Raw genomic sequence first — 23,475 nt, 5'->3', positions numbered from 1 at the left:
CCACAAAAGTATCGAATAAATCATAAAATCAAAAATCTAATAAAACTAATTAATGAACCTATATTCTGAAAATAATACTGATTAAAAAACTGCACATCCTGAGTAGACATCAGTAACATCACAGAGAGAACATTTGATAAAGATAGTAAATAGTAAAATTACGCCACTACAGCTCAGTCACAGCTACAGTGATATTGCCACAGGAAACTGTTCAAAACAGAGAGGCCTTCATACCATCAGCTAACAATCTTTGTCCCATTCAGCAAAGCACAGATTTAGTTTTGGCCATCATTTTATTACAAGTGTAATCAATGTCAGTGGCATTAAATGTGAAGCCATAACACCACTGACCACAACACCACTGACAAAATGACTCAGATCTGAGCTTTTCTACAGAGTAGACATTTTAGTTTCAAAGTCATGTGCTATATGTGTATTTTCAAAAACTACATGCCTGTTATTTTGTTGTTTTATTTACATTTTACACTTTATTTTGCATGAGTAACACCACTGACAGAAATATTTTGTGATACATGAAATCATGAAGTTAGTATTTAACCTGATTGCTCAGAATTACTGGAAGAGATCTCGCTGACCATGCTCTTCTCTGTGTTAATGGTTTTTCTTGTGAGCTTTCTGTCCATCCATGAAGTTTAAAAAGACTCAAAAAGATTCTTCTTATCATTGCAACACCGCTGACAAAAAATCTTGGAACTCGGTTTATCATCATAATAAAACTATAGTTATAAAATGATCATACATGGCAGACAATCATGTTAATACATTTTAAAACCACTACATGAAAAATAAAAATGAAAATGATTGTATTATATTGTATTGTAATTTGGGAACTGTAAACTCACTGCTGTGACCTGCTGTATCTCATGCAAAAGATAACTACAATCAAAGTTCAAGAATAAATTTTTTATTTTTGGTTAATTTAACAAAATAAACAATTATTATCCATCTGTTTTTATGCTGAATCATTTTTATGGCTTCAGAACAGACTCAATGCAAAGGTGTCATGACAGTTTTGTCTAGTTCCTTCCTGCCTTCTTCCTGATTCTTTTCTGCTGGCATGCTCAGTGATGTTGCCAGATGGGACCTTTCTACACAGCGTTGTCTTGTTTTTTGAAGAATCCTGTATGTCAGGAGAAAAACGTTTTTCAGTTTTTGACATAATTTGAAAATGCTTGTTTCTCTTTACATAATGTATAAATTTCACAATGAATGGACCAAAAAAAAAAAACAGCCCAAAATGACTTTAAAAAGTCTGGTTCCATTGACTTACATTAAAAGTAAAGTAAGTTTTTTTCTTCTCCTGTAAAGTTACCATTTTGGGGATGCAAGGTTTTGTTTTCCAACAACAGTGATATGTTTATGATGCAAAAATGTATCTGTGCCTGCTACATTTAATTATAACAACAATTAATTACTGCAGTTCAGCAGATCAGAAACAAATGAGTCATGCATAACTTCAGCTTTATGTGGAATGCAGTGCAGTTTATGTAACACGTTTTAGGCTGAAATGTTTGCATGGCATTTTCTCAACTGTTGGACAGCATAAAATGGAAGAGGATGATAGTGATGAGTGGTTTAGACGGTCCTATTCACAGCTTGGCAAAGCTGATTGAACAGACATATGTAAGAGTCCATATGTGTAGATGATAAGCTCAGTGTTTGTAGTGTACAGGATAATGTCAAGAGGGAAGTGTGGGAAGTAAATAAAGAGAAGATTATGAAAACTCGGGTGTGTTTCCGTCTTCAGGCTTCACTGAGCTTTTTACTCGTGCAATCTGGCAACCCATCCCTTTAAAACATTTCTTCGTGACTCTACTTACTTTCAGTTTCGGCTCACCACAGTTTCTGTCTGCCAACTGCTAAGGCATTAATCGATAGGAAATCAATATGAGGTTACTAATGAAATAATGGGTGAGTCATCGCTTATCCACATTTACATTCAACAGAGTTTTTAAAATGTAAGTACCTTGTTTTGTCAGTGCAATAGAGAGAAGTCAAGAGCAAGTTGTCAGCTTAGAAAAAGCAACAGCATGGATGCTGCTGAACGAAGAGCAAGAATAACAGCAAGTACTGAAACAAGCCAAGATAGGACTATAATTATAGTCCTTATAGTTAACTACAGTTATTTTATTTATATTTATTATATTAATAGTCGTTATAGTCCTTTAGCTTTTTCTTTTTTTTTTTTACTTGCGATGTGGCAAAAGAGACATTGGAAAGACGAGACATTCTTAGACTAGAGATTCAGATTTACCTCTTTGGCACACCTTGAAGATTCGTATAGCTGGTCATCTACTGCACTTCAGTGCAAACATTAAAATGGTGGTGTAAATCAAGACCAATGTACAAAAGTCCACATTTGTGCTGCAAAAGTGGGAAAAAAACAGCACTGATATCAGACTCTCTTTATCAGGTCTGTATTTTATATTCTCTGCAACTGGACTCTCTGTACTCGTCAGAGTAGACTGGCTATTATGCCGGGCTAATGTACACTTTCAATAACAGGAAGAGTATTTTTTTTGTCATAGGACACACACACACACACACACACACACACACACACACACACACACACTGCATGAAGAAGCCGGTGCATGATGTCACACATAACAGGAAGAAGCCACAAGCTACAGCCTACAAAGAGAACATATTAGCAAATCTGAAAGAAATAGTTACTAATATGTGGTGCTTTACGTTGTGATTTTATGAGGTTCAATTCTGAAAGCTTATTATGTGAATCTTATTGAATTATTCAGCCTACAACATGGAAGTAAGCATTGCAAAGATGCTGGAGAAAAGCGTGATTCTGAAAATTACAGTTAAAAAAATGATTTGTTCATCACTAATGCATAACAACCTTTCTTTTTGGGAAGCAGTAACAAACTGTGAGGGAATAAAACCTGTCTTACCTGCTAGTGTTTGGACCCCTAAAAGCTCCCACTCCCAATAGGTGGCCCTAATAATTCATTTATAATGCATTTGGTCGTACAGAGCAGGTCTGGAGCATCCCGTGAGTTTTATGGGTGTGCACCCAGGGGTCTGAGAAAGCATTTGTGGCAAAATCTGAACAGCTACTTTGACTCATGGTGGGGCCAAAGATTCATGAAGAGCACTGTCTACATAGCAGCACAGCTACTAATTTAAACCTCGACAGATTAGAAGATACTTTTTTTTAAAGTCAAACACAAAAAACACAAAACATATCAGCATCAGTGTTCTGTGAATAAAGCTGTCAAAGGTAAGATATAAATGGTACATAAACAATTTTCATGCTCGCCATGGCAGTATGCTGTAGCCTGGAAGATTTTGAAGTTTGCTGGTGTTATTCCTCATCTTTGTTGTTACATCTTAGCTGTTCGGCACAGTGCATTTAGAAACTGCACTATCAAGCAACTGACTATTGTTTTTATGCAATCAGGACAGATCAACACTGTCTCTTCTGGACAAAACAGACAAGAAAATGTTAATAGTATGCAACACATAATGCAAACTGTTTAGATTCCAATGTTTATATTTATTGGCTAGTTCAGATGAACACAGTTTAAATGTAATTTTAAATATATTATAAATAATTTAACTTTACATTAGGCTACAATATATAATTTAAGATGTTTGTTTCTAAATCAGTTTAAGTGAACAGGCTAACTGAATTAAAAGATACATGAATACTCACAGGCCTTAAGACACAGCCCAGCACCATGGTTAATATGTTGACATTGTTGTGCTGCACATACATCTTATATAACATCCGAGATGTAATGATAAAAGAAACATGCACACACACAAAAAAAATGTTCCAGATAGCAGCAGACAGAAAACTGAGCACAGGAGCCTGGTACTTAATGATTTGGGTCTGGTACACAGTTCTTATTAACAGTAATTTGATTCTTTATTTTAGTGTATAAAACAGCTTGTCTTGCATTCTGTTGCATGTTTTTAGACATACTGTGTTTTTAAATTTGTGAATTAAAAGTTTGTAACTACTTTTCTTAACAGAGAGTAAAGAGGGGTCACACGCACTGTCTCTGGAACCTCCTACCATTAAAGTAACTGGGCCAGGACAAAGGTCACCTTGCAGCTCTGCATATGACTGTTCAGATTCACTTTTTCAATGTGAAAACTCAGAAAGCAAGACAACCCCACATGACAGTGAGTATCATTAATATATGATGAGATTCAGTTTAATTATTTGATGCAAAAGTTCAGGCACCCCAGGTCAAATGACACTGCAAAAACTGATATCTTAGCAAGGGAAATTTTAAGATTCTTAAACTTATTTCTAGACATTTTTTGTTTGATTCAGATGATGTTGTTTGTTGTAAGAAAAATGCTTAAAACAAGCAATCTCATCTGCCAGTATAGTATGATGATGATTTTACTGACATAAAACAAATAAAAATGCTTAATTAAAAAATAGTCAGTAAATAATTTTAAATAACCTTAGATAAGGCTACAGCAATCTCAAAATGAGGAATATGATTTATCTATTTATTTATAATATATTTTTTTGCAGTGAATTGTACTGATTTTCTAAGAGAAGATAAGTTAACACATCCTCTACAGAGAACTCGTCTGGTGACTCACCACATCATTGTTTTTTAAATCAATACAGCCATAAAAATGGATGTAAAAATACCAGATTTTTTAAATATCACAAGTGTCCAGCGTAGAGTTCTCCTTTAGCAGCTGTAGCCAGTCAGCAGCCTGTCCATGTTGTCCACACACACACACACACACACACATACACACACCCACACACTAACAGCCGGCCATGTAGGAGAATAGAGTGAAGGAGCACACCAGTTAACTCGTCCCTCATTTTTTGAGATATCAACGCTGTTGAAACCCTAGATTGTCCGGTCTGAATATATGATGTGTGCTTGTATACAGCTTTTTGATCGGACGCACGGATTCCGTGTAGCAATGGAATTTTGCATATTTTTTCCCATAGGAATGAATGGGGTGAAAAATTGCATGACAATCTACTGTATCTCCTATCTGCAATTACGTCATTCAAGCTTTCAGTTTTTTAAGCAGCAAGCCAAAATTTCCTGTAAATGTACTTTAAGCTCCAGTTATGTAAAAGATATACCTGGGGGATCTGTAAAAGCAAGACCTGATACCTCGACAGAGTAGACCATACTTATTTCCAAAGTCAAACACAAAAGCCACAAAACATAGCAGCAGCAGTGTTCTGTGAATAAAGGCATCAAAGGTAAGATACAAACAGTGCATAAATATTTTTCATGCCCGCCATGGCAGTGTACTGTAGCCTGGAATGCTTGATATTTAGATATTGAGATTTGTTTGTGTATAAACAGTAATTTGATATTCCCTGGTCATTATTTTAGTGTATAAAACAGCTTGTCTTGCATTCTGTTGTATGTTTTTAGAAATACTGTGTTTTTAAATTTGTGAATTAAAAATATGTAACTACTTTTCTTAACAGAGAGTAAAGAGGGGTCACACGCACTGTCTCTGGAACTTCCTACCAATAAAGTAACTGGGTCAGGACAAGGGTCACCTTGCAGCTCTGGATATGACTCTTCAGATTCACTTTTTCAATGTGAAAACTCAGAAAGCAAGACAACCCCACATGATAGTAAGTATCATTAATATATGATGAGATTCAGTTTAATTATTTGTATGCAAAAGTTCAGGCACCCCAGGTCAAATGACACTGCAAAAAATGATATCTTAGCAAGTGAAAATTTTAACATTCTTAAACTTATTTCTAGACATTTTTTGTTTGATTCAGATGATGTTGCTTGTTGTAAGAAAAATGCTTAAAACAAGCAATCTCATCTGCCAGTATAGTATGATGATGATTTTACTTACTAAAATGACATTAAACAAATAAAAATGCTTAATTAAAAAATAGTCAGTAAATAATGTTAAAAACCTTAGATAAGGCTACAGCAAGCTCAAAATGAGGAATATGATTTATCTATTTATTTATAATATAATTTTTTTGCAGTGAATTGTACTGATTTTCTAAGAGAAAATAAGTTAACACATCCTCTACAGAGAACACACTTAACCCTTGTGTGGTGTTGGTGTGTTTGTTACTCAGTGGTCTGGTGACTCACCACATTATTGTTTTTTAAATCAATACAGCCATAAAAATGGATGTAAAAATACCAGATGTTTAAAATATCACAAGTGTCCAGCGTAGAGTTCTCCTTTAGCAGCTGTAGCCAGTCAGCAGCCTGTCCATGTTGTCCACACACACACACACACACACACACATACACACACACACAAACACTAACAGCCGGCCATGTAGGAGAACAGAGCGAAGGAACACACCAGTTAACTCGTCCCTCATTTTTTGAGATATCAACGCTGTTGAAACCCTAGATTGTCCGGTCTGAATATATGATGTGTGCTTGTATACAGCTTTTTGATCGGACGCACGGATTCCGTGTAGCAATGGAATTTTGCATATTTTTTCCCATAGGAATGAATGGGGTGAAAAATTGCATGACAATCTACTGTATCTCCTATCTGCAATTACGTCATTCAAGCTTTCAGTTTTTTAAGCAGCAAGCCAAAGTTTCCTGTAAATGTACTTTAAGCTCCAGTTATGTAAAAGATATACCTGGGGGATCTGTAAAAGCAAGACCTGATACCTCGACAGAGTAGACCATACTTATTTCCAAAGTCAAACACAAAAACCACAAAACATAGCAGCAGCAGTGTTCTGTGAATAAAGGCATCAAAGGTAAGATACAAACAGTGAATAAACATTTTTCATGTCCGCCATGGCAGTGTACTGTAGCCTGGAATGCTTGATATTTAGATATTGAGATTCGTTTGTGTAATTACTCATGTTTGTTGTTACATCTCAGCTGTCCAGCACAGTGCATTTGGAAACTGAAACAACAGTAAGAATATCCAACAACTTACTGTTGTTTATATGCAACCAGGGCAGGTCAACACTGTCCTTTCTGGACAAAATGGATGAGAAAATGTATGCAAAATAAAATGCAACCTGTTTAGATTTCAATAATTATATGTATTGGCTAGTTCAGATGAACACAGTTTAAATGTAATTTTAAATATATTATAAATAATTTAACTTTACATTAGGCTACAATATATAATTCAAGATGCTTGTTTCTAAAACCGTTTAAGTGAACAGGCTAACTGAATTAAACATACATGAATACACACAGGCCTTAAGACACAGCCCAGCACCATGGTTAATATTCTGGCATTGTGGTGCTGCACATCTTGTATAACATCTGTGATGTAATGAAAAAAAAAAAAAAATTTCCAGATAGCAGCAGACAGAAAACTGAGCACAGGAGCCTCGTATTTCATGATTTGGGACTGGTACACAGTTCTTATTAACAGTAATTTGATTTTCCTTCCTTCTTTATTTTAGTGTATAAAACAGCTTGTCTTGCATTCTGTTGCATGTTTTTAGACATACTGTGTTTTTAATTTTGTGAATTAAAAGTTTGTAACTACTTTTCTTAACAGAGAGTAAAGAGGGGTCACACGCACTGTCTCTGGAACCTCCTACCATTAAAGTAACTGGGCCAGGACAAAGGTCACCTTGCAGCTCTGCATATGACTCTCCAAAATCACTTTTTCAATGTGAAAACTCAGAAAGCAAGACAACCCCACATGACAGTGAGTATCATTAATATATGATGAGATTCAGTTTAATTATTTGTATGCAAAAGTTCAGGCACCCCAGGTCAAATGACACTGCAAAAAATGATATCTTAGCAAGTGAAAATTTTAAGATTCTTAAACTTATTTCTAGACATTTTTTGTTTGATTCAGATGATGTTGCTTGTTGTAAGAAAAATGCTTAAAAACAAGCAATCTCATCTGCCAGTATAGTATGATGATGATTTTACTTACTAAAATGACATAAAAATGCTTAATTAAAAAATAGTCAGTAAATAATGTTAAAAACCTTAGATAAGGCTACAGCAAGCTCAAAATGAGGAATATGATTTATCTATTTATTTATAATATAATTTTTTTGCAGTGAATTGTACTGATTTTCTAAGAGAAAATAAGTTAACACATCCTCTACAGAGAACACACTTAACCCTTGTGTGGTGTTGGTGTGTTTGTTACTCAGTGGTCTGGTGACTCACCACATTATTGTTTTTTAAATCAATACAGCCATAAAAATGGATGTAAAAATACCAGATGTTTAAAATATCACAAGTGTCCAGCGTAGAGTTCTCCTTTAGCAGCTGTAGCCAGTCAGCAGCCTGTCCATGTTGTCCACACACACACACACACACACACACATACACACACACACAAACACTAACAGCCGGCCATGTAGGAGAACAGAGCGAAGGAACACACCAGTTAACTCGTCCCTCATTTTTTGAGATATCAACGCTGTTGAAACCCTAGATTGTCCGGTCTTAATATGTGATGCGTGCTTGTATACAGCTTTTTGATCGGACGCACCGATTCCGTGTAGCAATGGAATTTTGCATATTTTTTCCCATAGGAATGAATGGGGTGAAAAATTGCATGACAATCTACTGTATCTCCTATCTGCAATTACGTCATTCAAGCTTTCAGTTTTTTAAGCAGCAAGCCAAAATTTCCTGTAAATGTACTTTAAGCTCCAGTTATGTAAAAGATATACCTGGGGGATCTGTAAAAGCAAGACCTGATACCTCGACAGAGTAGACCATACTTATTTCCAAAGTCAAACACAAAAACCACAAAACATAGCAGCAGCAGTGTTCTGTGAATAAAGGCATCAAAGGTAAGATACAAACGATGCATAAATATTTTTCATGCCCGCCATGGCAGTGTACTGTAGCCTGGAATGCTTGATATTTAGATATTGAGATTTGTTTGTGTATAAACAGTAATTTGATATTCCCTGGTCATTATTTTAGTGTATAAAACAGCTTGTCTTGCATTCTGTTGTATGTTTTTAGAAATTCTGTGTTTTTAAATTTGTGAATTAAAAGTTTGTAACTACTTTTCTTAACAGAGAGTAAAGAGGGGTCACACGCACTGTCTCTGGAACTTCCTACCAATAAAGTAACTGGGTCAGGACAAGGGTCACCTTGCAGCTCTGGATATGACTCTTCAGATTCACTTTTTCAATGTGAAAATTCAGAAAGCAAGACAACCCCACATGATAGTGAGTATCATTAATATATGATGAGATTCAGTTTAATTATTTGTATGCAAAAGTTCAGGCACCCCAGGTCAAATGACACTGCAAAAAATGATATCTTAGCAAGGGAAATTTTAACATTCTTAAACTTATTTCTAGACATTTTTTGTTTGATTCAGATGATGTTGCTTGTTGTAAGAAAAATGCTTAAAACAAGCAATCTCATCTGCCAGTATAGTATGATGATGATTTTACTTACTAAAATGACGTTAAACAAATAAAAATGCTTAATTAAAAAATAGTCCGTAAATAATGTTAAAAACCTTAAATAATTCTACAACAGTCTCAAAATGAGAAATATGATTTATCTATTTATTTATAATATAATTTTTTTTTAATTGTTTAAAATATCACAAGTGTCCAGCGTAGGGTTCTTTTTTAGCAGCTGTAGCCAGTCAGCAGCCTGTCCATGTTGTCCACACACACACACACACACACACACACATACACACACACACACACTAACAGCAGGCCATGTAGGAGAATAGAGTGAAGGAGCACACCAGTTAACTCGTCCCTCATTTTTTGAGATATCAACGCTGTTGAAACCCTAGATTGTCCGGTCTGAATATGTGATGCGTGCTTGTATACAGCTTTTTGATCGGACGCACCGATTCTGTGTAGCAATGGAATTTTGCATATTTTTTCCCATAGGAATGAATGGGGTGAAAAATTGCATGACAATCTACTGTATCTCCTATCTGCAATTACGTCATTCAAGCTTTCAGTTTTTTAAGCAGCAAGCCAAAATTTCCTGTAAATGTACTTTAAGCTCCAGTTATGTAAAAGATATACCTGGGGGATCTGTAAAAGCAAGACCTGATACCTTGACAGAGTAGACCATACTTATTTCCAAAGTCAAACACAAAAACCACAAAACATAGCAGCTGCAGTGTTCTGTGAATAAAGGCATCAAAGGTAAGATACAAACGGTGCATAAACATTTTTCATGTCCGCCATGGCAGTGTACTGTAGCCTGGAATGCTTGATATTTAGATTTTGAGATTTGTTTGTGTAATTACTCATGTTTGTTGTTACATCTCAGCTGTCCAGCACAGTGCATTTGGAAACTGAAACAACAGTAAGAATATCCAACAACTTACTGTTGTTTATATGCAACCAGGGCAGGTCAACACTGTCCTTTCTGGACAAAATGGATGAGAAAATGTATGCAAAATAAAATGCAACCTGTTTAGATGTCAATAATTATATGTATTGGCTAGTTCAGATGAACACAGTTTAAATGTAATTTTAAATATATTATAAATAATTTAACTTTACATTAGGCTACAATATATAATTCAAGATGCTTGTTTCTAAAACCGTTTAAGTGAACAATTATAAACAGTAATTTGATATTCATTTGGCACCCCAGGTCAAATGACACTGCAAAAAATGATATCTTAGCAAGTGAAAATTTTAAGATTCTTAAACTTATTTCTAGACATTTTTTGTTTGATTCAGATGATGTCGCTTGTTGTAAGAAAAATGCTTAAAAACAAGCAATCTCACCTGCCAGTATAGTATGATGATGATTTTACTTACTAAAATGACATAAAACAAATAAAAATGCTTAATTAAAAAATAGTCACTAAATAATGTTAAAAACTTTAGATAATTCTAGAACAATCTCAAAATGAGGAATATTATTTATCTATTTATTTATAACATATTTTTTTGCAGTGAATTGTACTGATTTTCTTAGAGAAAATAAGTTAACACATCCTCTACAGAGAACACATTTAACCCTGGTGTGGTGTTGGTGTGTTTGTTACTCAGTGGTCTGGTGACCCACCACATTATTGTTTTTTAAATCAATACAGCCTAAAATTTTTTTTGTAAAAATACCAGTTTTTAAATTTGTGAATTAAAAGTATGTAACCTTTTTTTCTTAACAGAGAGTAAAGAGGGGTCACACGCACTGTCTCTGGAACTTCCTACCAATAAAGTAACTGGGTCAGGACAAGGGTCACCTTGCAGCTCTGGATATGACTCTTCAGATTCACTTTTTCAATGTGAAAACTCAGAAAGCAAGACAACCCCACATGATAGTGAGTATCATTAATATATGATGAGATTCAGTTTAATTATTTGTATGCAAAAGTTCAGGCACCCCAGGTCAAATGACACTGCAAAAAATGATATCTTAGCAAGTGAAAATTTTAAGATTCTTAAACTTATTTCTAGACATTTTTTGTTTGATTCAGATGATGTTGCTTGTTGTAAGAAAAATGCTTAAAACAAGCAATCTCATCTGCCAGTATAGTATGATGATGATTTTACTTACTAAAATGACATTAAACAAATAAAAATGCTTAATTAAAAAATAGTCCGTAAATAATGTTAAAAACCTTAAATAATTCTACAACAGTCTCAAAATGAGGAATATTATTTATCTATTTATTTATAATATAATTTTTTTTTAATTGTTTAAAATATCACAAGTGTCCAGCGTAGGGTTCTTTTTTAGCAGCTGTAGCCAGTCAGCAGCCTGTCCATGTTGTCCACACACACACACACACACACACACACATACACACACACACACACACTAACAGCAGGCCATGTAGGAGAATAGAGTGAAGGAGCACACCAGTTAACTCGTCCCTCATTTTTTGAGATATCAACACTGTTGAAACCCTAGATTGTCCGGTCTTAATATGTGATGCGTGCTTGTATACAGCTTTTTGATCAGACGCACGGATTCCGTGTAGCAATGGAATTTTGCATATTTTTTCCCATAGGAATGAATGGGGTGAAAAATTGCATGACAATCTACTGTATCTCCTATCTGCAATTACGTCATTCAAGCTTTCAGTTTTTTAAGCAGCAAGCCAAAATTTCCTGTAAATGTACTTTAAGCTCCAGTTATGTAAAAGATATACCTGGGGGATCTGTAAAAGCAAGACCTGATACCTCGACAGAGTAGACCATACTTATTTCCAAAGTCAAACACAAAAACCACAAAACATAGCAGCAGCAGTGTTCTGTGAATAAAGGCATCAAAGGTAAGATACAAACGGTGCATAAACATTTTTCATGTCCGCCATGGCAGTGTACTGTAGCCTGGAATGCTTGATATTTAGATTTTGAGATTTGTTTGTGTAATTACTCATGTTTGTTGTTACATCTCAGCTGTCCAGCACAGTGCATTTGGAAGCTGAAACAACAGTAAGAATATCCAACAACTTACTGTTGTTTATATGCAACCAGGGCAGGTCAACACTGTCCTTTCTGGACAAAATGGATGAGAAAATGTATGCAAAATAAAATGCAACCTGTTTAGATTTCAATAATTATATGTATTGGCTAGTTCAGATGAACACAGTTTAAATGTAATTTTAAATACATTATAAATAATTTAACTTTACATTAGGCCACAGTATATAATTCAAGATGCTTGTTTCTAAAACCGTTTAAGTGAACAATTATAAACATTAATTTGATATTCATTTGGCACCCCAGGTCAAATGACACTGCAAAAAATGATATCTTAGCAAGTGAAAATTTTAAGATTCTTAAACTTATTTCTAGACATTTTTTGTTTGATTCAGATGATGTTGCTTGTTGTAAGAAAAATGCTTAAAAACAAGCAATCTCATCTGCCAGTATAGTATGATGATGATTTTACTTACTAAAATGACATAAAAATGCTTAATTAAAAAATAGTCAGTAAATAATGTTAAAAACCTTAGATAAGGCTACAGCAAGCTCAAAATGAGGAATATGATTTATCTATTTATTTATAATATAATTTTTTTGCGGTGAATTGTACTGATTTTCTAAGAGAAAATAAGTTAACACATCCTCTACAGAGAACACATTTAACCCTGGTGTGGTGTTGGTGTGTTTGTTACTCAGTGGTCTGGTGACCCACCACATTATTGTTTTTTAAATCAATACAGCCTAAAATTTTTTTTGTAAAAATACCAGTTTTTAAATTTGTGAATTAAAAGTATGTAACCTTTTTTTCTTAACAGAGAGTAAAGAGGGGTCACACGCACTGTCTCTGGAACTTCCTACCATTAAAGTAACTGGGTCAGGACAAGGGTCACCTTGCAGCTCTGGATATGACTCTTCAGATTCACTTTTTCAATGTGAAAACTCAGAAAGCAAGACAACCCCACATGATAGTGAGTATCATTAATATATGATGAGATTCAGTTTAATTATTTGTATGCAAAAGTTCAGGCACCCCAGGTCAAATGACACTGCAAAAAATGATATCTTAGCAAGGGAAAATTTCAAGATTCTTAAACTTATTTCTAGACATTTTTTGTTTGATTCAGATTATGTTGCTTGTTGTAAGAAAAATGCTTAAAACAAGCAATCTCATCTGCCAGTATAGTATGATGATGATTTTACTTACTAAAATGACATTAAACAAATAAAAATGCTTAATTAAAAAATAGTCAGTAAATAATGTTAAAAACTTTAGATAATTCTAGAACAATCTCAAAATGAGGAATATTATTTATCTATTTATTTATAATATATATTTTTTTAATTGTTTAAAATATCACAAGTGTCCAGCATAGGGTTCTCTTTTAGCAGCTGTAGCCAGTCAGCAGCCTCTCCATGTTGTCCACCCTCACACACACACACACACACACACACACATACACACACACACACACACACTAACAGCCGGCCATGTAGGAGAATAGAGTGAAGGGACACACCAGTTAACTCGTCCCTCATTTTTTGAGATATCAACACTGTTGAAACCCTAGATTGTCCGGTCTTAATATGTGATGCGTGCTTGTATACAGCTTTTTGATCGGATGCACGGATTCCGTGTAGCAATGGAATTTTGCATATTTTTTCCCATAGGAATGAATGGGGTGAAAAATTGCATGACAATCTACTGTATCTCCTATCTGCAATTACGTCATTCAAGCTTTCAGTTTTTTAAGCAGCAAGCCAAAATTTCCTGTAAATGTACTTTAAGCTCCAGTTATGTAAAAGATATACCTGGGGGATCTGTAAAAGCAAGACCTGATACCTCGACAGAGTAGACCATACTTATTTCCAAAGTCAAACACAAAAACCACAAAACATAGCAGCAGCAGTGTTCTGTGAATAAAGGCATCAAAGGTAAGATACAAACGATGCATAAATATTTTTCATGTCCGCCATGGCAGTATGCTGTAGCCTGGAATGCTTGATATTTAGATATTGAGATTTGTTTGTGTAATTACTCATGTTTGTTGTTACATCTCAGCTGTCCAGCACAGTGCATTTGGAAGCTGAAACAACAGTAAGAATATCCAACAACTTACTGTTGTTTATATGCAACCAGGGCAGGTCAACACTGTCCTTTCTGGACAAAATGGATGAGAAAATGTATGCAAAATAAAATGCAACCTGTTTAGATTTCAATAATTATATGTATTGGCTAGTTCAGATGAACACAGTTTAAATGTAATTTTAAATATATTATAAATAATTTAACTTTACATTAGGCTACAATATATAATTCAAGATGCTTGTTTCTAAAACTGTTTAAGTGAACAATTATTAACAGTAATTTGATATTCCCTGGTCGTTATTTTAGTGTATAAAACAGCTTGTCTTGCATTCTGTTGCATGTTTTTGGAAATACTGTGTTTTTAAATTTGTGAATTAAAAGTTTGTAACTACTTTTCTTAACAGAGAGTAAAGAGGGGTCACACGCACTGTCTCTGGAACTTCCTACCATTAAAGTAACTGGGCCAGGACAAGGGTCACCTTGCAGCTCTGGATATGACTCTTCAGATTCACTTTTTCAATGTGAAAACTCAGAAAGCAAGACAACCCCACATGACAGTGAGTATCATTAATATATGATGAGATTCTTAAACTTGTTCCTAAACATTTTTTGTTTGATTTAGATGATGTCGCTTGTTGTAAGAAAAATGCTTAAAAACAAGCAGTCTCATCTGCCAGTATAGTATGATGATGATTTTACTTATTAAAATGACATAAAACAAATAAAAATGCTTAATTAAAAATAGTCAGTAAATAATGTTAAAAACCTTAGATAAGGCTACAAACAATCTCAAAATGAGGAATATTATTTATCTATTTATTTATAATATAATTTTTTTGCAGTGAATTGTACTGATTTTCTAAGAGAAAATAAGTTAACACATCCTCTACAGAGAACACACTTAACCCTTGTTGGTGTGTTTGTTACTCACCACATCATTGTTTTTTAAATCAATACAGCCATAAAAATGGATGTAAAAATACCAGATGTTTACTCATCCCTCATTTTTTGAGATACCAACACTGTTGAAACCCTAGATTGTCCGGTCTGAATATCTGATGCATGCTTGTATACAGCTTTTTGATCGGATGCACAGATTCCGTGTAGCAATGGAATTTTGCATATTTTTTCCCATAGGAATGAATGGGGTGAAAAACTGCATGACCATCTACTGTACTTCTGCTTGACCGAAAGACACCGTTTCACATGTACTATCTCTGGGCAGGCCCCTAAGCACAAATTCAATGTCATTCTGACCTGCACTCATCCGTTTGTCTTTTTTTCCATCCCTCGTTTCTCCGATAGACAATCATTTTTGCCACCACATAAACTCCATTACTTCTTTGCCCTACAGCCACCAAACTACATGTCCTCACTCAGGGCAGGTCCTCAAGCTCTAATCCACAGCCATACTGACCGACACTGCTTTATGTGTCGTTTTTTCCCATTCATCCCATTCATTTTCGCTTCCAACAAAGCCCTCATCTTTCTTTTTCCTGACAGCCACCAAAGTACAAGTACTTACTCAGGGCAGGTCCCCAAGCTCTAATCCACAGCCATACTGACCTGCACTCCTCTGTGTTGTTTTTTTCATCCTTCCTCTCATACACTCCCACTGATTTTTAACAACACATAGCTACCAGTTATCAACTCCCTATGAACTTAAGAGACATCTCATACCATATAGCAACCACCTCAGATACCATGGCAACCACCTAGCAATTCCTTAGCAACTACCTGGGACACTGTAGCAACCGTGTGCCAACCACCAGGGATACAATACCAAACCCCTAGCAGCACCGTAGTAACCACCTGTGCTACCTTAGCAACTATCTAGCAACACCATAAGCAACCACCTTGGATACCATAGCAACCACCTAGCAACCTAGCAGGAAGTGGGAACCATTTAAGCTGCACTATGTTTCCTTTAGGAAATGCATGTTTCTAGTTGAACCTGTTGTATTGGGTCTGGGCAGGGTGACAGACTGGTGTAGTTCATAGGGAACAGGACCTTTCCCGTTCTGGCCCTGTGAGTGGGTAACTACGCTGGGCCTTGAGGAGCCGTCACCTCCCGTCTGGCCCAGAGGAGGAGTGGGAAGCACCTGGGCCGAAGGGCACGCTGACCAGGACAGTAAACGTTCTGAGCCCTCAGCTGCGGGCAATGCATGCTTAAAGGACTTTGTTTGAGCAATGTGGGTTACCTGGATGGCTGATGTTTGAAGGGTGGTGCAATGTGGTGAATGTCTCGCCTGTTCTGTTTAAATAAATGAAAAAAAGCATTTTATTTATTTATTTATTCATTCATTCAATTCATTTAATTTCATTTCATTCTTAGTTTCAGTTTGTATACAGACCCTTAGTTTGAACAGGCTATGTGGGCTTTGCGCTGTGTTTTTAGCCGAGCAAGCTTGTGCTTTTGTGAGGGGCCAGCCTCAGTAGGAGCAAACCAACTATCACTGTTGTTCTCCTTTTTCTTTAAGTGCCTTTTCTGTTTGTTTGTTTGAGCCTCCTGAGCAGAATTATGACATTCTCTAATTCTTCTCCTTCACCATGATGTCACGATATACTGAACATGCATATGGATATGTCTGCATGAAAACAGCATCGTGGTTATTACTTTAGTGATGAATACTATGAAATAACTGTTTGGAGATTTCCAGTGAAACTCCATCCTTCCCCTAAAGTCTAATTATAAGACTACAGAATTCTTCTTCATGCTAATTTCTAATACTAATTTGCCGTCTTGTTAAGATTACCTTTCCCAACACCACCATCACATGTTATTAGAATTAATGAATTTTTATTGTCCTGCACTATAACTATAACTAATCTCCACCTTATATTCCCAGGGAGTGAAGAGGTGTTATTCAAACAAGTATTTTCTCAAAGGTCTGGAATCTATTTAACAGTCACTCCTGACTTTGCACTGACAAAAAAGAGTAAAAGCATTGAGATTCCACCAACAAGTGAGTATCACAAATATATTCTATTGAAATATTGTTTGCTTTATTTACAACCCCATTTCCAAGAAAGTTGGGACACGGTGCAAAATGCAAATAAAAACAAAATGCAATGATGTGCAAATCATTGAAAGCATATATTTCATTGAAAATAGTACAAAGACAACATATCAAATGTTAAAACTGATCAATTTTATTGTTTTTTGAAAAATATTTGCCCATTTTGACGTTGATGCCAACAACACGTTTCAAAAAAGTTGGGACGGGGGCATGATTGGGTATAAAAAGAGCATCTCAGAGAAGCTGAGTCTTTCAGAAGATGAGGAGGGGTTCACCACTCTGTGAAAGAGAATGGCGCAACAATTTGAGAATAACTTTTCTCAACATAAAATAGCAAAGAACTTTTGCTTTTCATCATCTACGGTACATAATATCATTAAAAGATTCAGAGAATCTGGAGAAATCTCTGTATTTAAGAGACAAGGCCGAAAACCAGTATTTGCTGGCCATGATTTTGGGCCCTCAGGCAGCACTGCATTCTGTAGTGGAAATCACTGCATGGGCTCAGAAACACTTCTGAAAACCACTGTCTGTGAACACAGTTTGTCGCTGCACCTACAAATGCAAGTTAAAACTCTAAAACGCAAAGAAGAAGCCATATATAACAGGATCCAGAAACGCTGCCACCTTCTCTGAGCCCAAGCTCATTTAAAATGGACTGAGGGGAAGTGGAGAAGTGTCCTGTGGTCCGACGAATCAACATTTGAAATTATTTTTGGAAATCATGGACACTGTGTCCTCTGGTCTAAAGACCACTCATCTTGTTATCAGTGCACAGTTCAAAAGCCAGTATTCATGATGTTATAGAGGTGCATTAGTGCACATGGCACGGGTGACTTGCACATCTGTGAAGGCACCATTAATGCTGAACAATATTTTCTGGCAACATATGCTGCCATTCAGACAATGTCTTTTTCAGGGAAGGTCTTGATTATTTCAGCAAGATAATGTCAAACCACATTCTGCATGTATTACAACAGCATTGCTCTGTAGTAAAAGAGTCCGGGGGCTAAATTGACCTGCCTGCAGTCCAGACCTGTCACCACTGAAAACATTTGGCACATTATGAAATGAAAAACACAACAAAGGAGACCCTGAATTGTTGAGCAGCTAAAATCCTATGTTAAGTAAGAATGGGAAAACATTTCACTTTAAAAACTACAGTAATTGGTCTTCTCATTTCCTCATTTCAACTTTTTTAGAACATGTTGTTGGCATCAAATTCAAAATGGGCATATATTTTTCAAAAACGATAAAATTTCTCAGTTTCAACATTTGATTTGTTACTATTTTCAAAGAAATATTTGGTTTAAATGATTTGCACATCGTTGCATTTTGTTTTTATTTACATTTTGCACATTTTGCGAAATGTAAATATTTTGTCCCAACTTTTTTGGAAATACATTAAACCCATACTTGTTTACAAATGACTTTTTAATTTTTTTATGATATTTTTAATTATATTTTTTAAAAAAGAAAATACATTTCTAATGTCAGACCTTATTAAGCCCCACAGTATATTCATAATAAAATATTAAACACAGTGCGCTCTGTATGCAGCATTATATTTGACAGTATGAAGACGGAATGTTCTAGGGTGTTATTTTAATCCGGCGAGCCAATGATGGAGCAAGTTTGTCCAAAAGCATATATTACCATGGTAACTGAGCAGGGCTTAAGATTAGCATTTTCTGTGGAACCAAAATTGATAAAAATTAGCTGGGCTTACTGAAAAAAAGCCAGGCTTTATTATTGAGTTAGCTTACTTTGTGGAATACCCCCCTGGAAAGAATAAAATCTGAAACAAAAACAAAGCGCTTTAGTTTTATTAACACAGTAGAATGATGTGGCTGTGAAATGCTAAGGTTGCTAAATATTTATAATCAAATGTATATGCACTTCTGTCAGATGTGAGTTTGATCATACATATGCCAAAAATTAAACTGATGAATAACAAAATTGTGAGTGAAATTTGCGTGCACTCGTTTGATTAGATTGGACCGTATGCAACTTTAATGTATTAAGGCCATTTTGTCTTAATCTGAAGCTTTTTCTTTTTTCATCCACCTTCTCTTCCAGTTGGTGAAATTAAGAAACCAGATGAATGCTTGCTAAGTTTGTTACAAACACAATTGTGTCACTCTGAAAAAGCAAACAGTAAGTATCATTAACAAACGCTGTTAAGACAATGCTTGTTTATGCAACCATGCAATGAACAAGGTGAGCAAAGGCGCATGTTCGAGACAGTTTTATAGTGGTACAGCTGAGGGTGTATCTCAGCATAACATTCCCAGCTCAGGAGACAAGTAGGCATGTATGTAGTCCAACAAAGTAGAAAAAATAAAAACTTGAAACAAACTATGACACAAACCAATAACTAAACAACGGAACACAACAGAACAGAGCAGACACATCAAAAAAGAAAGCTACAAACAGAGAACAATATGATGGTGGTAATGAGTCCAGAAAATGAGTTGCAGGTGTACTAAATGAATGGGTGGACATAAGCTGGGAAAGAAAAACAGAAGCACATGGCCTAACCATGAGCATTAACACACAGGCCCAGGAGGAGGAGTTTGTGATAAACTCAGTAAGAGTATACACCAGGGGTCTTTAATTAAAATTAAATAAGATCCAGTTAGAGAAAATTTCCTCAAGCAAAGGTCCAGAACATCATAATGTCTAACTTGCATCATGATTCAGTGCCATAGACTGTCTACTGAAGTAGCCTAGTAGTTATATCAACATCTTATACAGTCAACAACTAAATGTCAAATCAAATAAGTACAATTCAGTAACATTTCAACAATATTTATCATCAGTTTTCTCTTTTTAGAACACAACATGTGAAATAACTTCCCTCTGACTCACTTTCTTCTCTGACTGCTGTTTCTCGCCTCGTCCCTCCCCTGTGTGCGCATCACTCACTCGAGTCTCGGTGCTCATCGTAATGCACAGACCTGATTGGCTGAGTAACGTCACGTATGATATTTACAACGCATGCAATTGGTCTGTGAGTTTCCCGGGCCCCTAAAGCGCTACCGTAATGACTAGAAAAGCTACGCCGATTAAAACAGTAAAACAAATTAAATAATTCTCTATAGTTTATCGGTTGTAGGTCCAGGTCCGCATAAGACAGCGTCTGGGTCCGGACTCGGACCGCGGTCCGCCTATTAGTGACCGCTGGTATACACTGATCAGCCATAATTTTAAAACCGCCTGCTTGTATCTATACTCATTGTTCATTTTATCAGCTCCACTTACCACAGAGACATAATTGCACTCAACATTAATATATCGCTGTTGTCGGAAGAAAACCTTGTATCTCCAAAACGATAACTTTACAGGAGAATGAAAAAACATACTTTACTTTAAATGTAAGTCAATGGAACAAGACTTTTTTCCAAGTCATTTTGGGTCATTTCTTTTTGTCATGGTATTAATTTCTTTACTTAATTAGCATGCTCTAATCATAACTTCTTTTCACCTGTCTCTCTCTCCACAGGTTGCCCCGCCCGGATCATCAAGATCCCTTCTGGAACCAGAAAGGAATGTGATCACCTAGGCTCTCACTCCTGTAGTGGCATCACAACAGGTAAGTACACATTCAGTATTTACAATGTCCAATCTTCATACGCATGTTCCTATCAGTCTTTAACAGTCTCTTAAGGTGAGGTACATCAAAACAGTCTGCCTGACATCATCACAAACATCCCTAATTATCAGTAGTTTAGTGGTGCATATACAGACAGGACTGTTTTTCTTGCAGAATTGTGCATACGTCTTGTTCACTGCAGGTGTATGTCAAATATCACTATTTTTATCTGAAAATCTTACATATAGTTCTTAACCCCTGATGCATGCATGCATTTTAAATTCTTTCCTACCAATGTCCACATTCTCCCTCCACAAAGACCCCAAACAAGCGTGCGAGAGCATCCTATACGATACTAGTTCCTGTCCCATGACTTTTGGCATGTCAGTGTATGTATATTATTATATATTATGTATATTTATTATCTGATATAACTGAGAATACTTCTCATCTCATTACATTTACTAAGGGGTTTAGGTGCTCTTCAGTGCTCTGCAATGCTGTGTAGATCTGTCCAGTTTATTTCTTCTTCTCTTTTCCACTACAGGAAGTATGGAAGATTCTACTAAAGATTCTGGACCGTAAGCTCATGAGATGGACGAGAGATAAAGCAAGATAAAGCCATTCAAAAGCTATGAATGCTTTATTTGAGAATCACTCAACCCCCTGCCTCCGTTTCTATACTCTGCCCTTTCACTTCACTCACTCAGATTTGACTTTTTAATCCTCTAAACTTGCCACAGTGAGACTTCAGCAATGTTGTGTGTAAAACTTAGACCTTCTCGCTAAGCTAATGCTAGCTTTCAGTGCTAACATTTAGCAGTGTGGCACATCTCACGTATGAACCCGGTGACACTGCTGTGGGATGAGAGAGCTGGGTCAACAGAGGAAGGAGCAACAAGCGCTCCCTCTCTTTCTCTCTCTCTCGGTTCAGGTGCCCATGTTGCCCTTTAAGACAGCCAGCTGATGCTTAACCTCAATAGCATGGGCTCAAACCACTATTTACAAACTATTTAGCATCATTGGTGCTTGGGGCTTTTTCTCTGGCCTCATGGCACAACTCATCAGCGCATGGCATATCCTCTCACTAGTGTATTTTAGTATATGTCACTCTATAATAAGCCATCCAAGAGGAGTTAACCATTTAAAACATACATTTTGAGTGCAGAAGGTCTTTAAAGCTATGCCATGAAAGATTTAGAGTTTGGAGACCTCTCTGGCAGAAATGTGTAATTGCAGGTGTTGAACATTTTGAGCATTATTTTAAATATCGAGCCGGATATTCTTTTGGAGTCTGTGCATGTTATGTTAATATGTAATGATGTATAGTGTTATCTGAAAAACACCCTTAAAATCCGACCCAATGCCTTTGACGTTTAAATGATTAATTCAGACTTTACAGGGCAACTCGCAGCAGCGCACACCATATTTTGTCATAGAATTTTTTCATCTATGAAATAAAAACGCGGGAACAGTTCCAGATTTTAACCATGGTGACTGCTGTACAGTAATAAACTATGGTGAAGGCCAACAGATAAAATTGGGTACAATTGAACAAGAGCCAGCCATTTGCCTCCAGCTTCCTGGATCAGTTGGACCTCCTTTGGGCTGTATACACCACCAAGACCCTACTGCCCTGTGAGACTGAGTGGTAGGGGTGGTTCCACAGCCTGGTCAGTACAGTCTGGGAGGAAAGACTGGAGTGACCAATGCCCACATGCTAAGCACTACAGCAAGGAGTGCACTCACACTGGCCCAGACTTCTGCTGCTGTTGTGTCTTCCATGCCACACCATCTGTGCTAGAGCTGTGGAGAACAACCTCCCCCCAGCACTGGCCCACATGCTCCCACAGCGATGCTGAGCAGCTATATATATATATATACAGCTTCAGAGTGTAGAGAGAGAGAGAATGTAATGTGTGTGTACATATGTGTATGTATAGACCTAAGATTAAATAAATTAATTAAACAACACATTTCTCTTATGATTTTATGGATTTTTCTCTTTTTATCATGTTTTAAAGTTGTTCTGCATATGCAAAACAGCTCCTTGCATAACCAAAACATTTTCAATACAAAACAATATTTTCAAAAGGTTTAACTTAAGAAATTGTATAAACAGATTCATGTTTGCTATATATATCATCAAGATTATACTACATTTTAGATTAGATTAGATTAGATAATCCTTTATTAATCCCACAACGGGGAAATTTGCGGTGTTACAGCAGCACAGAAGACAGAGCAGCAGGAAATATACAAACAATATATAAAATAGAATAAACAATAAAAGTATAAAGATATATATGTATATGTACAAAGATTACAAGAAAAATATACAAAGTATTAAATTTAAATTTAGAAATGTAGAAATGTATGTATTGTAGTGAGTATTGCACAGTGAATAAAA

At 35.9% G+C, this 23,475-nt stretch overlaps 1 protein-coding gene across 1 annotated transcript; it reads left to right on the top strand.

Moving 5' to 3' along the window:
• Nucleotides 1-1,852: 1,852 nt before the first annotated feature.
• On the top strand, nt 1,853-22,870 carry LOC118815038. The gene is made up of 11 exons (XM_036580969.1): nt 1,853-1,932; nt 4,018-4,170; nt 5,471-5,623; nt 9,011-9,163; nt 11,098-11,250; nt 13,180-13,332; nt 14,855-15,007; nt 17,300-17,416; nt 19,550-19,627; nt 20,976-21,065; nt 21,613-22,870. Exons 1-11 carry the CDS (start codon nt 1,929-1,931, stop codon nt 21,648-21,650), a joined length of 1,245 nt encoding a protein of 414 aa, XP_036436862.1. The 5' UTR covers nt 1,853-1,928; the 3' UTR covers nt 21,651-22,870.
• Nucleotides 22,871-23,475: the final 605 nt, after the last annotated feature.

The sequence above is a fragment of the Colossoma macropomum genome, unplaced genomic scaffold (assembly GCF_904425465.1).
Source record: "Colossoma macropomum unplaced genomic scaffold, Colossoma_macropomum, whole genome shotgun sequence".
NCBI lineage: Eukaryota > Metazoa > Chordata > Actinopteri > Characiformes > Serrasalmidae > Colossoma > Colossoma macropomum.
Note: the sequence above shows the minus strand (reverse complement) of the source record. Positions and strands in the feature narration are given on the sequence as shown.